This window comes from Centruroides vittatus, unplaced genomic scaffold, assembly GCF_030686945.1.
Source record: "Centruroides vittatus isolate TY-2023 unplaced genomic scaffold, ASM3068694v2 contig_15, whole genome shotgun sequence".
Lineage (NCBI taxonomy): Eukaryota > Metazoa > Arthropoda > Arachnida > Scorpiones > Buthidae > Centruroides > Centruroides vittatus.
In genome coordinates, this window is record NW_027120927.1 from 1,414,962 (window position 1) to 1,427,788 (window position 12,827).

Consider the following 12,827-nt stretch of genomic DNA (forward strand, 5'->3'; position numbering starts at 1 on the left):
TATAGCTGTCTTGCAAGCTACTAAGTAATAATGCTATCTTTAATTTCTCAGCTAGAGTTTCTCCCAGTGCCGTAAGATGATCAATCATTTCCTCCATGTTGGCCAAGTGTATCTCCATGTTGCCGTTTTCTTCTAGTTTTAAATTGCAGATTTTCTTTAATAGGTAAACTTTATTTGATAGTGTAGACTTAACATGGTGTTTCCTTATGTCTTCCCAAGTTCCTTTAGCTGTAGTTTCCTTTCTTACTAATGGCAGTTGATTGTCTTCCATCAGGAGGCCTATCATAGCGCGTGCCTTTCCGTCCTTTCTTAACCAAGATAAGTCAGGATCCGAGGGTATTTCCTTTTGTATTATGTCCCATAACTCGTCTTTTATCAACAGCAATTCCATCTTATATTTCCAAATGTGATAATTGTTGTTGTTCAATTTAGTGATGGCAATGTAACTTTTATCTGCCATTGTGAAGTCTTTTGTGCTCGCCAAATATTCTTCTTATGTAAATTTATTTAGTTTATATTATTCCTTGAATTTACCTTTATCTTTTTCTTATGCATAATTAGTTGTTGCTGTAACTGAACCCATAACCTGTTAGACTTGGCACTTATTGGAAAGATTGGTAAAAGGGCAGTTGGACTAGCGTAACCGGTTATGTAACAAAGGAACACAGAGTGCACAAAGATTACACACAGTCTTGACTCACGGAAGGTCAGCGCTGGAAAGGGGAGAGTGAAATGAGGTCACCTTCCCCGAGGGTTAACAATGCCACCAACCTTTTATTACGTCAGAAGAACATCTACAAAACATCGTGATCATTGATTCCAATAATGTTCTATTTTCAGTAGAGTAATTTTCTCTTAGTAAGCAAAGTTGTTTGATCTCCAATTATAGAACAATTCAAAAACCCAGGTAGTCAGAAAATGGGGTAGTGTTTAAGCTCATTCACCCTTTAAATGGATGTCGTCCCATGTAAACATGTGCTAGTTTGCATATTGGGGATGCATATGGTGATGCCATGTTCATCTGTTTTGTGCCAAATTCGGTCCCTTTTATTTTCCTGGCTGTTATGTATAAGTTACCAGCAATGTATGATAGCAGACATTATATAGAATGTCTAGACAGACAATATATAGAACAGGGGTGGGCAAGCAAGAGTTCAGTGGGAGCCGAAATGTAGGTTTTGCAAAATGCATGGGAGCTGCAGTTCTGTACTGTCGTGGCAGATAGTATGGTAAGGCGTGCGATTTTATTATATAATATAAATATAATATAAAACAAATATTGAATTTTTTTAATTAATAAACATATTTTCACAGAATTGTAAAAATGATAATAATAAAACCAGAAATGAACACTTTCGGCAAGAGCCGCGTGTAACTCAAAAAGAGCCGCATTTGCCCATGTCTGATATAGAATATTTGGCATTTTTAGACAAAGTATGAAATATCTGAATTATTTTAAATACTTTCCCTAGGCATTATCTAGAATGCCAAATGCCATTTAGACAAAGTATTAAAAGTGAGTCATGAAAAGGCTTTTATTGAAAAGATGTACAGTACATGAAAAAGAAATACAAAATAAAGTATAGAACTTATTGAGGAAAACAAGAGAAAATAAAATATAAACCTACTTGTTGCAGCAAGGAAGGAAAGAATTTTATTTTAATTTGCACTTAATTGTCTTTCATACATAACAAGGGAAAGTATTGGAATTGTATCAAATTTGGCCTTCCAAGTTTTTTTGCAAATCTTCACATTTTGAGACCTGAATCCAAAATTATATATAAATGTCAAAAAATTCCATGTGTTTGTGTTGGCATCTATTTTGCTTAATATCTCAGGATGGGGTAAAGATTAAATAACAAAATTTGGCATGCTGGCCTGTATATGAAGGGCAATGATGATGATAAAATTTGGTTGTTAAAGACATGGAGTGGAGAAATAGTAAGTTGTGTGTATCTTTAGTAGTTCAGACTTAATGACGATTTTACTCATTATTAACATTTATACTTTTTTATAAAACTCATCTCTATCTCAAAATTAAGCTTTTTTCTCTATTTTATAGTAATTAAAAATAAAAGTTTTTTTATATCAAAATTTCAAAGCAGATGGTGTCCCACACAATTTCAGGTTAATGTTACCCTTGGTGCCAAGATGGTGGCTCTTCTCTGATTCCAGCAAGAAAACAGCGGGATGCACGTTCTAACCTAATCTAACCAATTCTAATAATTTGGTTGCTAATAATTATGGTAATTTATTAGAATAGGTTAGGTTAGAATGTGCGTCCCACTGTTTCCTTGCTTGAATCAGAGACGAGCTGCCATCTTGGCACCAAGGGTAACATTAACCCAATTTTATTAAGTTATATTGTAATTAAAATTATAAAAGTTATTATCTAAATAAGTTATGCAACTTGTTGCTGGATTTTTTTACTCTTTTGGCATCAAAAATATATTCTACTTTTTCAATCTTCAACAGGAAAAACATCACTGATTTCTTTCAGCTTTGTTTTGTTTAACCACCGATATACACTGCTCCACACTTAAACAGTAAATACTATCTCCTCATTTTGTTTGATTTGAAAATAATTTAGATCATTAATTTATTTTTATTCATAAATTTTATTTTATTTAACTTTAATAAATTAATTCAAATTATTATAATGTAGAGATTTTGACTGCCTATTAATAGGAAAGTTTGATTCATATTAACCCAAGTTGACTGTATTGAGCTTATGAGAAATAGGACAATGTGCTTGATGTCCAGAAACTAGTTAGTTGTAGAAAAGGAATGGGATTCACATTTATTATAGTTTGTAAAAGAATTTGAAATATTTTTGACAGAATTTGTATCATTAAATTAATTGGACACAAGATCATATTGGTGTTTTGTTGAATATTGTACAAATTTAAACTTGTAGGTATGGACTAGTAGGTATAGGTGTTTGTGTGTGTGGGAGCAAAACCTCAACAGGAATTCTTCTAAATAGTTCCATCCCTTGGACATTGGCAGTGAATACTTATAAACAACCTTTTAGTTTAGCATCATACTAAATTCAGTGCTAATCTGTCAGTTTCAAAAGTAACAAATGACTCTAAATCAAACTTTGATTTCCAAATTATACATGTGTTTAATAACATGCACAATTAACATTTAACTTTAGATAATTTCTCTTAATTAGTAGTGTATTAGGAGAATTCATATTTGAGGCAAAGCATTGGTGAAGCCTCTTCTATTTGGCTTACAGAATTGTTTGTTCTCAAAATTTGTTTGATTGATTTTGATTAAACTTTGCTATTTTCTATTAATTACAATGAGGAATTAAAAAATGTGGTCAATGACATCGTTTTTAAGTTATAAGGTTGTAGCACATGACAAAGCAGTATTGCATGAATCACACAACTTTGTCCTGCAATGTTCCACCATCACTAACACATCTTCTACGGGCTTTGCTATAGAATAGAATTCATTCTCAAAATTTAATGGGCCGATTTTGATAAAACTTTGCCATTTTTCATTAAGTGTGATGATGAATCCAAAAATGTAATGGTAACCATTTAAATGTAAAAAGTAGGAGTTTGTGACTTCATTTTCTATATACAAAGGTATTAAAGTGACAATGTCCACACTCTCTGATATGACTGAGCATGCCTAATGGAATTTAGTCCTAGGGGTCAAAAATAAAGACAGATCGCATGCATCTAATGGAAAATAAATAAAACATAAGAACAAAGCAATCAATGGCGATTGCTTTGTTCTTGCATCTCCTCTGTGTCGGCAAGTGCAAGGATTCTCTCCCTGTACTCGGCAATAAGGATTGCATATCCCAGCAGGTACGAGGATAGCCTCTTTTGCAATGGCAGTGCAAAGTTTGCCTGTCCTGTTGCAGGGGGAAAAAAAATGCAATCCCTGCACCTGTCCATGTCTGTCAGGTGCAGGGATTGCATTTTTTTTCCCCTGCTCCATCTCAATTCTCTCATGATACAACAAATCACACAATGTCCTAGTGTCCATTTTTATTTAGTACTTTGTGGCATAGATGACTTTCTTCTTGTATCTCACTCCCACTCCTTCTCTAAATTGCATATTTATAGTTAATTTATGCATTGGCATCAGTTACATAAGTTTCCATTGCTTACATAATTTATTGGATATGTAACAAATATAAAACATGGGTGGAAATATTTATTATATAAAGGTTGTGTCAATGATGAACTGCAGTCATAAGTACTAGTAATAGGTAACTAGCTTGAATTATAGAATGTGTAAAGTGTACTTGTCTTGTTTTAAAGCAGTGGTTCTTAACCTTTTTATACTCACGACCCACCAAATATTTCATAATTTTTTTGTGATCCCCATTTTTTAATAATAATTTATATTTGTTAAATTATCTACAGTAATACCTTGACTTACATGAACCTGGAGTTACGCGATTTTTAAATCTTGTTGATTCGTCTTTTGTTTGAGCTCCACACAACTCTTGATTACTCACTCCCCCCACACTATTGTTCTGCTTACATGTTTGGATGTGTCACACGGAATCGACACATAGCTACAATTTATTTCTGTGTTTGTTATATCTACGGAGATCTACGAGAGACTCTACTATGTCATCTAAACAAAGTAAAACTGATTCTTCTGCATCTAACAAGAAAAGAAAAACTTTATCTTTGGAATGTAAAGTTAACATTATTGAAGACTTCGATACAAAAATGAAAAGAGGTTACAAATTTTAGAAAATATAGACTTTAACGCAGAGCGCATTTCTTCTACAAAACGAGAAATAAAAAAATTATTAGCATGCTATGAGGAAATTTTGCGGGAGAAAAAAATCTTTGAGCCGTCGGACGAATTTGTTAATTGTATGAAGCCTTCTACATCAAAATAACTTTGGTTTACCATTTTAATAATATAATTCATTATACATATGTATTATCTAAGATTTTATTAAACATTATTTTCTAACTTATTGTTTTCTTCAGTCTCTGGCTCCAATTAAAAATAATTTGTATGTATTTACATGCGAAATTATACCCTGACTTAGGCGGTAATCGCCCAGTCCCACCTGTTGCATAAGTTCAGGGTATTACTGTATAATAAATTGATTTTTATTATTATTGCTTTATTTTTTTTATAATGAATGTAAATCATAACTTTATTATTTCATTATCTATTTAAATAACATCAAACTTCACAATTAAACATGAAAATTCATTAATTTATAACAAAAGATAAAATAAGAAACATGTCGATAAATCAATCCAAAGTCGATGCTAAAACTAAACTAAAACACCCAGAACTTGTTGTAAAGATTTTGTATATCTTTACAAAAATATTTAAATTTTCGAAGCCTACTATTTTTCCTAATTATTTTTAAAATTCTAAGCATTAATAGTTTCTTAGAATTACTTTGGAATAAAAGAAGTAAATACTGCGGTATAAGTAGCATATTCGCATTTATTTCTTCTGTACTAACAAAGTTGTATGTAGGAAGAAAGTTTTCCTATTTAGTTTTTTTTTTTTATTTATCTTATTTCACTTTTCAATATGATATTCAGTTATACGTCAATTTTCTTTTTATTATATTCTGAAGGAAATTTTGCGTAATTTGGCGGCCCCCGGCAAACTTCTTATGGACCCCCAGGGGGCCGTGCGCCCCTGTTAAGAATCACTGTTTAAAGGGTTAATGATGATTGATATTTTTCGTCTCTTAATATCTGTGTAGATAGAATGCAATCTGAAATTTCAAATTAAGTGCTTTTTTCTTAGTTGTAAACTTATGTTTTTTGATAGTTTTTTTTAATAACTGGTTTCAGAATTGCAGTATATGATCTTGGTGGAGGAACTTTTGATATCTCCGTTCTTGAAATTCAGAAGGGGGTCTTTGAAGTCAAGTCTACGAATGGAGATACGTTTTTGGGTGGTGAAGATTTTGATAATCATCTTGTAAACTTCTTAGTTAAAGAATTTAAGAGAGATGTAAGTTTGTGTGTTGCTGTGAGATACCTTAAATTTTTATGATATTAATTATTTTATTCATTTATTTTTTAGCAAGGTATTGATTTGACAAAAGACAATATGGCAATGCAGCGTCTGAAAGAAGCTGCTGAAAAAGCAAAAATTGAATTGTCATCTTCTCTCCAAGTAAGTATGAAAATAAATGTTATGTGTGGTTTTATTTTAAGGTTAAAACTTGAAATTCCTTTCATTGTAGACCGATATAAATTTGCCATATCTCACAATGGATTCTTCTGGACCAAAACACATGAATATAAAACTTTCCAGGTCAAAGTTTGAAAGTCTGGTACAGGACATCATTAAAAAGACTGTTGAGCCTTGTAAAAAAGCCATGAATGATGCCGAAGTTAAGCAGAGTGACATAGGAGATGTAATTCTTGTTGGTGGAATGACGAGAATGCCAAAAGTGTGATTTTAGAACTATTGATAGTTTGTGCATTTATAATTATTTACTAATAATTAAAAATTGATTTTAAAATTATTTATCTGTATAGGTTCAGGAAGTTGTTCAAGAAATATTTGGTAAAATGCCAAGTAAAGCTGTAAATCCTGATGAAGCAGTAGCAGTTGGTGCAGCTATTCAGGTATTTTTCTTTTTATTTTCTTATTTAAGTTTACAATTATTATTTTATATAAAAATTAATTGAATCTTTAGGGAGGAGTTTTAGCAGGAGATGTTACAGATGTTCTCCTGTTAGATGTAACACCATTATCTTTAGGTATAGAAACACTAGGGGGAGTATTTACAAAGTTAATAAATCGTAACACAACTATTCCTACTAAAAAGAGCCAGGTAAATGACTCTTCCAAATATAAATTTAATTTTTTCTTCTTTAAATTTCTTCTTATGCAATATTTGTTTCTAGGTGTTTTCCACTGCAGCCGATGGCCAGACTCAAGTAGAAATTAAGGTCTGTCAGGGAGAAAGAGAGATGGCTGCCGATAATAAGTTACTAGGACAGTTTTCATTGGTATGTATCATTACACTACATCTTTAGAAAAAGTGTATACTATCATTATCATGAATTAACAAAAATATTATTCAGGTTGGCATACCTCCTGCACCCAGAGGAGTTCCACAGATTGAAGTCTCCTTTGACATTGATGCTAACGGAATCGTTCACGTGTCTGCAAGAGATAGAGGAACTGGAAAAGAACAACAAAGTGAGTTTACCAAAAAAACTATTTCGTGTTTTGATTTTAAATATTTAAATTATCATAATTCATTGAATGTATTCTCCATTTTCCCCCTTTTTCGCTGTTGTTGTTGAGTTTGATGATGTATTGGACTTCATTATACTTTAGTATTCTTTCATAAAGCAGCTTGCAGAGATGAGCTGAAACCCAATTGAATTCTCATAATTTACCATGGGTACTTTTAGCTTAGGAATACCATTCTCCATCTCTTAACCTAATTATACCCATTACAAACAATGGGTATAATTATGCCTGCCCTAAATTTGTGTATCCATACGAGTGATTTTACCATGCAGTTTGAATGCTTTTGATGCTGTATATGCACAATCTAGAAAAATTTAGCAAAAAAAATCTGGTGCAAATTAGACACTCTGGCCAGATGAACTTTTTCTGTAAGATAACTGAGAAATTAATAGGAGTTTGAAATTTTTAATAACAGGAATGATAAAATGAAAACATCATAGTGTAAAAGTATAAAAATGAAATAATGATAAAAGTAACAAATCAACATTTTCTATTTTTTCCACAAAGCACAAATATGTTACTAAGATGATTGCCTGTTGATCATTCCTCTTAAGTTTATTCTCCTTTTATTTTTATTTCTGTTATGTACACATGACGGGAAAGTATTAGAATCCTGTCAAATTTGACACACTCTGCTTTCTGCAAATCTCCATGTTTTTGAAACCTGAATTGAAAAATTCAAAAAAAAAAAGCAATTCCTTATGTGGTGCTTGTGTCTATTTTGCTTAATATATCAGGATGGGGTAAAGGTTAGGTAACAAAATTTGGTGGTTTGTATATGAGAGGCATTGATGCTATTAAAATTTGGTGGTTTAAAGGTCCAAGGGTTAGTGCCGTCTTTAGAACGTAAGGAGCCCTGGGCCAGAAGAATGTTGGGGGCCCCCACGAAGAAACAATCAATACTAGATTACAGACTTAGGGGTCGCTGGTGTAGCCAGCACGGGCGAGACCGGTTATGGATATCGTGCTATCACCCTTTTAACACATCCTAGAAAATTTTTTTTTTCTTTTTACCCAGTGAGATTTTTCACCCTGTACTCAGCACTTCACACTATGTGTTGGAGGAATAATTTCAATCGTATTATTAATGGTTTCTTCATTTCAAGTAACCTATTTGTTTTCTTTGTAACTTTATTACTTTCAGATTCAGGGGCCCCTACGACCTCTGGGGGCCCGGGTCCCATAGGCCCTTTCCTAAAGATGGCACTGCCAGAAGTGAGAAAATAGTGGGTTGTGTGTAACTCCAGTAGAGTTGGACTGAAAGACTATTTTACTCGTTATTAACATTTGAACTTTTCTTTTTTATAAAACTCGTCCCTACCCTCAAAATGAAGCTTTTTTCCATTTTATGATAATTAAAAATATAAGTTATTTATAACAAAAAAAAATCTCTTAAGAGATGGTGCAACACACAATTTGTTTTCTTTAATAATATAAAAGTTTTTTAAATAAAAACTCGTAACAACCGAGAAAGTTATGCAACTCTTGTTGCTGAATTTTTTTTCGCCAGACCACATACAAATGAAGTAGAAGATATCGGCAGTGCAAACCACACAAAAGTGGTGTGATTATATGCCGGCTTTGGTATGGCAAAATCGCTTTGTGGATATGCCGGCTTAATTGTGCTCTCATTTATCAGTTTTCAGAAATCTCATCTTTAAATTACGAATATTTATAAAGTACTCTTAGAACTCTATTCCATCTTTAATTTCTTTGTTTTGGGTAAAAACTTGGAATAATTTATCCAATATTTAAGTTTAATTAAGATACTGGTATTGCGAAATTATAATTCAAATAAATTTTAATCTGCATTGCGTATTGATTTTTTTACCAGAAGATTAAATAAATAACTCCTTTCATTATATAGATCTGACTAAACAAAAGATTGTCATGCAAATTTATAATTAAATTTTGTTTTAGAGTTACAGTATTGTCAGTTCAGATCCTTTCCATAACGTTTCTGCTCTGTGATAATTGTTTCAAAGTCCAAACACTGTTGAAGAAATTTGCCCTTTTTTTAAATACTGCTTTACAATAGCTAATAACAGATCATCAATAACAAGAATTTATATTGTAATTATTGTAAAAATTGAACCAATTGCGAATTTTTTCACTTCGTGGCACGAAAGAAATTCCATTAAACATTTTGAAACGCTTTAATCTTCTTCTATCAAAACACACTACCCGGTGACGACCTTGAAAACAGCTGTTTCTATAAACAAATTTCCTAAAGGACGATTATTCTTTTTCTTGGTGAAAAAATATACTAGTTTGCTGAATATGCGAGTAATTTACTGGATATGTTTAATATATAATTTAAATTTAGTAGTTTCAAAGTCTTGGAAAATATTTTTACATAACGAAAGGAAATATTAAAAATGTTCTTTTTTTAGATATAAAAGTGGGTGTATTAAATATTAAAAAAACACGCAGTTGAAATTCTATTTTGAATTTAATTCTGTTGGTCTCGTGATGTAACGCATCCTCGAATGCTTTGTCTGGTTTTGTCTTTCAAAAAAAGTATTTCGCGAGTTTTTCTAAATAAATTCTTTAGTATATTTGGCAACTGGATATATAAAAGGTGTATTTTTTACAGTGGATATACAGGCGACCGAAAATTCGGTAAATTGAGAGAGATTTTTAGTTTGGTGGCCCAAAAGCCTGTTCCTATTTGAAAGTTATTTTTATTTTCCGAAATGTTAATTAAAATTATTCGAACGAATAATGTTTCGGTAAAGTAGATCTTGTTTACCGTAATCACTGTGGGACTTTTATGGTCGCGTATGGAGGTTGCTAGGGCATAAAGCGTGCCTAAAAAGGTTTGTTTACCCAAAGATAATCGAAGTTTCTATAACTTTCGTGTTTCAAGACGGGCTAATTTCGATAACATTATCCGTGATTACAATAAACAGGCTGCTGTGTATTGAAAATATTTTCTTAACTATATCTACCCTATTCGGTTTGGTTTATTTGTTCGCGACACGCGGGCGATCTTCCGAGACGGGTGCCTTCCAAGGTGACTTTTATGGGAAACTGGGCCCTATTTGGGTATTACAAACGTGGAGAAAACCCGAAAACTCCGTTGGAGAGACGCGAACCCCCGACCGACTACCGGTGTTCGGTGGTTTTATCCACTGAACCACTGGTGAGCCTTCGAATTTTCGTGTTATAACTATCTATGTCAATTATAATAGAGACAGGATTGCGTCTCTTTCTATACGAATCATAAAATACAATGTAAAAACACATTTCAAGTGACAAAAAGCTCACGCGTCAGATCTCTGTAGGCATCTGGCAAAACCAATTTTTGTTCTCCCTCGCTATACATTTGTGGGAATGACTACCCCAAACTAGGAACAATTTGGGGGTATTCGTCTGAAGAGACGTGTTTAAATTTTCTGAATTATTTTCATAAGGAAGAAGTAAAGATACACTAAATATTCACTTAGCCGGCCTTTAGAGGGTAGTGGTCCTTTTTCAGACTAGTTTGTATGTTCATCACATCTGGAATCGACGATATTAATCAAACCATTCTCGGATGTTTGCTATTTCGGGATTTACACTATTAAAATGTCGTAGGCAAAAATCTTTTAAAGCATAGATGACTTATCCCTGTGTTTAACATACAAATGCTAATTATAGGAGTATCTCTCTTAACGTTTAGTATATCCTTACTCATATATTACGATTTTAATCAAACTATAAAATACAATATTATAGAAAACTTTATTTATAAATGCCTCGAATGATTCTCAGCTTATAGACAGACCCCAGATTTTGACATACAGCGTTGAAATACGTCGATTCGCTTCCGTAATTCCATTTCTGTTCTGACAAACTGTTTTTCGTTCTGTTCATAATTTCAAATATAATGTGTTCAAAGCTTCTGATCCTATTCAATTGTTGTACTTCTTTAAATCTCATTAGTCGACAAATGTAGGATTTATCATACATGATACGTTTAGGGCAAGATTAATCACTTTGAATTGTCGTTTTTGTATGCATTTCGGGTCTAAACTTCTCTTCGGCACTCGACAATTCTTTAAAAAACTCGTCCTGGGAGGGAGTCTCAGTTATAGATTTTATCTCAGAAAAATGTGATCTAAAAACTATATAAAATATTCCAGAGTTTAAAAAAAAACTTTAAAAATTCGGAAGAATCAAAACCCGGTAAATAAAACCACTTAAAATTATTGTAATCGGCACAACTTATTCGATTAGATAGATAAAATAAAAAGGATTAATGATAAAAATATGTTTTTTTAAAAATAAAAATAAAATTTCGAATTTAGAAATGAAATCAATTATGAAAATTATAGTGCATGCATAAACCACTGACTTTTTCAAGTTTTGACAAAGAAATATTATTATAATGTAATATTATAGTTATTACAATATAGCAAATATAGTATTTATCCGTTTACTACGTTTGAAGCAACAGTGTCGACGTTTTGTTTCATTATCAATTTATAATTAGTTTATGAAAAGGATTTGGAAGCGATAAATGATTAAAAAAAAAATTGGAATGAGAATTTCAAAGTTGGAAATTCTGTTTGAAATTACAAATAAATATTGAATGTTAAACATCTTTTTCCAAAGTAGTCGTTCTTAACGACTACTTTGGAAAAAGATAACGGAGAGGGGTTCTTTTTTAATTCTAAAATATTGGCACGATGAATCGGAGTTTTCGGCATCCGAAATTTTGGAAAATTGTAGTCTGGGAGGAACTATTGAAATTGTATTACAAAGATGTTTTCTAGTTAAAACTAGGACATCGCGCGACTATCGTATCGCGATATGATCGAGGCAGAACCGGAAAGAAGCGATTCTTATATCTCACGGTTGTGGACAGGCGAACTCTGCACTTGCCACCACAAAGGAGGTTATCTGCTCCTACCAGCCACGGAACAGGCGATCCTTACACACTTTGCGGGCGGTTACGTAATAGTGCAATTTCTCTCCCCACTATTAGGAAGTAGTTAGAGGAAAATTAAAATTTTTTCGTGGAGCTGGAACAATTCTTAAAACTTCTTGAGAAATTTAAAACTTTGAATACTTTCGGCCCCTTGTCGACGGAATAAACGCTTTAAATTTCAAAAATATAATTCTCCTTTTACCGTAGAACGATTGTCGATGCTTATCCCAAGATGAGAAAGTCGAACTGGTCAATTCGGTTAATTTATTAAACGAAACAATGCGTCTGTCATGGCGGGTTACGGTCTGGGAAGACAAAGACGTAAGACGAATTCTTCTCGTGGCCGTTTACACCCGAAAATGGCCCGTTAGCTCTTACCGCTACAAGTGCATTGTTTTCGTTTCCACGGAAGATTACTAGCCGCTTGAAGGTTTGAAAGTTATATTGAAATCCGGAGCTATTTCGTTACTTTTAAACTTGTTTCATTAAGTGTCGAAACAAGCAATGTAACGATCTTCATTTTATTAAAATGCCGAATTAATTGTGTCGAGTGAAATTTAATTGATATTTCTATATATTCAAACAAATTTTTACTAGAGAGAAAATAGGGAAAAGTCCATCTCTTTTGTCAGTTTGATAGTTCAACTTATTGTTCCCTTTGTGTAAATTAGTTTTA

General features: G+C 32.5%; 1 protein-coding gene across 1 annotated transcript in view; it reads left to right on the top strand.

The window, feature by feature from the left end:
* Hsc70-5 (Heat shock protein 70 cognate 5) overlaps positions 1-12,827 on the top strand; it is a 41,315-nt gene that overhangs the window by 24,060 nt on the left and 4,428 nt on the right. The window contains exons 7-13 of the mRNA XM_067262563.1: positions 5,814-5,976; positions 6,049-6,141; positions 6,212-6,421; positions 6,510-6,599; positions 6,671-6,808; positions 6,882-6,986; positions 7,062-7,179. Coding sequence (XP_067118664.1) covers positions 5,814-5,976; positions 6,049-6,141; positions 6,212-6,421; positions 6,510-6,599; positions 6,671-6,808; positions 6,882-6,986; positions 7,062-7,179 — 917 coding nt within the window. The remainder of the gene's footprint in view (positions 1-5,813; positions 5,977-6,048; positions 6,142-6,211; positions 6,422-6,509; positions 6,600-6,670; positions 6,809-6,881; positions 6,987-7,061; positions 7,180-12,827) is intronic.